This window comes from Mesocricetus auratus, unplaced genomic scaffold (assembly GCF_017639785.1).
Source record: "Mesocricetus auratus isolate SY011 unplaced genomic scaffold, BCM_Maur_2.0 contig_10691_pilon_obj, whole genome shotgun sequence".
NCBI classification, from domain to species: domain Eukaryota; kingdom Metazoa; phylum Chordata; class Mammalia; order Rodentia; family Cricetidae; genus Mesocricetus; species Mesocricetus auratus.
The window spans coordinates 8067-12557 of NW_024434846.1; the positions used below are offsets into that span (position 1 = coordinate 8067).

The 4491-nt window shown below is 36.2% G+C and overlaps 1 protein-coding gene across 1 annotated transcript; it reads left to right on the forward strand.

The window, feature by feature from the left end:
- Window positions 1-474: 474 nt before the first annotated feature.
- Window positions 475-4476, forward strand: LOC121138658 (vomeronasal type-2 receptor 116-like). The gene is made up of 2 exons (XM_040741309.1): window positions 475-598; window positions 3548-4476. Exon 2 carries the CDS (start codon window positions 3550-3552, stop codon window positions 4474-4476), a length of 927 nt encoding a protein of 308 aa, XP_040597243.1. The 5' UTR covers window positions 475-598; window positions 3548-3549.
- Window positions 4477-4491: the final 15 nt, after the last annotated feature.

Sequence of the window (4491 nt, forward strand, 5' to 3'; positions counted from 1 at the left end):
GCCGGGAAGCTGGCCTGTTTACCTGATGATGCCAGAGGGACAGCTACTTCCCTGTGCGCCCAGCCTCCTCTCCTTTCCTGGAATCGTTGGTGGGGGAGAAGATCTGGAGTCTGGGGTGCTTGGCTCCCGCCGGGATTGGGAGCTCTGTGCAGTTCCCAGGCGATCTGCAGGCTCTGGAACACAGGCCGGGAAGCTGGCCTGTTTACCTGATGATGCCAGAGGGACAGCTACTTCCCTAAGTCATGTTTTTCAATGACCTACCTGCTTCAAACTTGTCCCAAACTCAATATGCTTCAAATTCTTAACACTTTGATAATCTCAAAACAATTGTGTATATGACACAGTCCTTTAAAATCATTTTCTGCATTTGTAGGTATAAAGATTTAAAATTAGTTATGTAATATTCAAAACCAGTATTGTTGGAGTTTTCAGTACACTTGGAGTATTTGTTAACAGTGCTTCCATTTTTCTCAGATTCCTCAGTCTGTGTGCCATAAGAGATGTGGGCCTGGATTCAGGAAAATTGCCCTGCTTGGCAAGAATATTTGCTGCTATGATTGCATTCCCTGTCCTGACAGGGAGATTTCTAATGAGACAGGTAAGCAGGAATCTTACAAAGAATGGTTCCTCGTGTCTACAGGACCTCACATTATCTTAACTGAAATATATATTCGTAGAAGTGAGACAATTTTATTCCTTCTCTTATTTTGGATAAAATGTTTACTGCTGTTTCTGGATTTGTTCACACAAGGCATAGAAATTTATAAGTTGATTTATATTTATAGGCAACTGCAAGAAACCAATTTCTTTGTTATGATCCACACACTTTACTTCCCCACAAAATTTAACACAGAATAATAGAGTGGCAAATTTTATTGATATATTAACTGTATTTCAATATAATTAGGACTCAGCTAAATGTAGGGTTGGTAATATTCATAATAACTCTTCTCAGCTATTTGTTTTTATACAGAGAAGTTTAGACATTTGTTTTTGATGTCTTCAGTAAACAGGTTTTTGACTTACAGCATGAATAAATTTCAGTTTACCCTATTCAATGGCTATGTTTATGTATGTCTCTATTGTTCTGCTCCATGTAACATAGACAATATCCTCAAGACAATTTCAACAATATGTTAGGTAGAGCTCCATCATGAACTAAGAAGACCTACAAGGGATTATAGAATCTTCGCTTCAAGGAACAGTTCATGAGCTTACTCACATCTTACTTTAGGAAGAAACACCTTTAGAAGTCAGTATTTCCATACCTAGAAATAAAATTAGAAGCAGAGTATTTATTTGTGTATCTTTTCATATTTCATATTATGTATTTTGATCATATCCATGCCTTGCCAAATATTCCAAAACTTTCAACTTGCTCACTTGTTGTTCTATTCAAAAAATACGAAATAAATGCTTATTGAATCCAGTTTATAATACCCAAATACTCTTTGTTATAGAGGCTCTGCTGGAATATGAACTAATTATTAATGCAGGCCACACTCTTACAGATATGAGTCTTCTTTTTTTTTTATTTTTACGAGACAGGGTTTCTCTGTATTGTTTTGGAGGCTATTGGTCCAGCCTGGCCTCGAACTCACAGAGATCTGCCTGCCTCTGCCTCCCGAGTGCTGGGATTAAAGGTGTGTGCCACCACCGCCGGCTGAGTCTTCTTGTTTTAATAGCCATGAAATAAATAGTTTCTCTGGCATGAGTAGTTATTTATGCAAATTCCTCCATGAATTTCCCATGTTAAGATATAATAACTGTGCTTTCAAAGTGTAAGCAAAAAGTAACCCCATTTAAAGAATAGATATGAATATATACATGGATCTATATATGGAATATATATATAAACATTATATACATGAATAGTATCTATGGATGTGTAATAAATACATATATGCATATAGATAGACAGATAGACAGATAGATAGATAGATAGATAGATAGATAGATAGATAGATAGATAAGAGAGTGTTAATGCCCCCATATATGTGTACATATGTAATGGAGCTTCAGTTTATGGCAGTTTCATGAATATTTTTCATGTGTATATGATAATAGAGTTTTACTTACCTATACAAAGTCCTTCTAATGAGCATACATCACAAAATTATGGGTAAATAATACTACTAAACACTTGAAGTAGAAAAGATTACTGATTGAATGTTACCAAAAAGTTAATGTTATCTTGAAATAGATATCCTCATTTTATATAAACTAGTTTTCAATACATCTATCATCAGCCTTTATTAAGGGTTGCAGCTATGCCTGTGGATATTTGATTACAAAGTAGAAAACAAAAAGGAATTCAATACTTCTATACAAAAGAAATCAAATAACCAAACTTGAAATAAAATCTTTAAATTAGGTCCTAAGAAGGCTTATGTCAATATGTTAGAATAGTATAAGGAAACAAGTAAATATTTCCAAGACATAGAAATATATATTTTATTCTACTAAAGTACATTTAAATCTGTGTTAAAGTGTATCAACAAAATAAAATCGAATATCTAGTGTTTTCTTTAAGAAACACAGGAAAAATTGACAGTAGAAATCTAATATGTGCAAATCAGTGTGCATGAATTTCAAACACAGGATAATTTTACAAACTTTCAAGAGCAGAATATTATAAGACGGTTTTGTTAGGTACTCAAAAAAAGTTTCAGTATTAGTAACATTTCCTCAATAGTAGTTACAAGTGTTGACCCGTGCACCTTTCAAACCACTGACAATATGGTAATGATTATTCAATAAACCTTCAGCAGAGAAAAAACAAAACCATAAAACACAGTTTTATAAGGATAATGAAAATTTGAATCCATACTCAAGAACTCCACTTATGAAAATAATATCAAAAGTAATTCTCCCTCTTTTGTTATACACATCTCTCCAATTCATAGGGAGGATATAACATATAATTTGATATTGCAAAGAAGTCAGTTTGTGCAATGTAATTCAAATTCAAATAAATTCTACCACAGATACACAAATAACACAAAAGGCAGCAAAAGTTCATAAGAGAGAAATGACATAAGATTTGTTTGACTAATATCACCTGTAAAGAAAATGCATTGTAAGAGAGGCTACTGAACAATTGATGATTAACAAAGGAGGGAGATCAGTGTCCCTTAAGGTTGTGGATTCTCAAATGCTACACATATTACAGTAGACGCCCCCACAACATGTACATACTAACATAACTGGATAGACTCGGTGTGTATTAAAATGTAAAAACAAGACATAGAGAGCACATTGAGTTGGGAGAGAAAAATGAGAGAAGGTGTGGAGTAGAGCAGGAGAAAAGAAGGCTGTGGTGAGTTCACAAATATTTATGTACTTATAAATAACACGTGAAATCTCTAATAAAGAAGACAGGTTGTATAAATATGGAATTATTCACTACAGAGTACTTATTATTTTGTTCCTGACAAAATAGGAAAGTAACTTGGGTAATAATCCAAAGAGCAGGCACTGAAATGTCTTAGGACAAAAAAAATGATCAACTCAAAATAGACTCACGATCACCTTCATTTCTAAACAGATATGGATCAATGCATGAAGTGTCCAGAAAGTCATTATGCAAACACAGAGAAGAAGCAATGCCTCCAGAAAGTTGTGAGTTTTCTTGACTATAAGGACCCCCTGGGGATGTCTCTTACAACTGTAGCTCTTTGCTTCTCTGTACTCACAGCTCTGGTTCTTGGACTCTTTGTGAAGAACAGAGACACTCCAATTGTCAAGGCTAATAACAGGACACTCAGTTACACCTTGCTTGTCACACTCACCATCTGCTTCCTCTGTACCTTTCTCTTCATTGGTTGTCTCAACACTACTGCTTGTATGTTACAGCAGATCACATTTGGAGGTGCTTTCACTGTGGCTCTTGCCACTGTGTTGGCAAAAGCTATCACTGTGGTTATTGCATTCAAGGTCACTTTTCCAAACAGAGTGGTGAGGTGGTTAATAATATCAAAGGCCCCAAACTTTATCATCCCCATTTGTACTCTGATCTACCTTGTCCTCTGTGCAATCTGGCTAGGAACCTCTCCTCCCTTCCTTGATCAAGATGCTCATTCTGAGCATGGGCATATCATCATTATGTGCAATAAGGGCTCAGCTTTTGCCTTTCATGGTGTCCTGGGATACCTGTGCTCCTTGGCACTTGGGAGCTATACCATGGCTTTCTTGTCCCGGAATCTACCAGACACATTCAATGAAGCCAAGTTCCTTTCATTCAGCATGCTGGTGTTCTTCTGTGTCTGGGTCACATTCCTCCCTGTCTACCACAGCACCAAGGGGAAGGTCATGGTGGCTATGGAAGTCTTCTCTATCTTGGCTTCTAGTGCAGCCCTCCTTGGCTTCATTTTTGCCCCAAAGTGCTACATTATCTTGATAAGGCCAGAGAAGAACAGTCTACATCATATCAGGAACACATCACATTCTAGAAGGAATAACCCTCTCAAAACCTAATTCAATACTAGTCTT

Excerpts from the sequence above, each read along its gene's own strand:
- LOC121138658 (XM_040741309.1), top strand. The coding sequence starts at position 3,550 with ATGGATCAATGCATGAAGTGTCCAGAAAGTCATTATGCAAACACAGAG.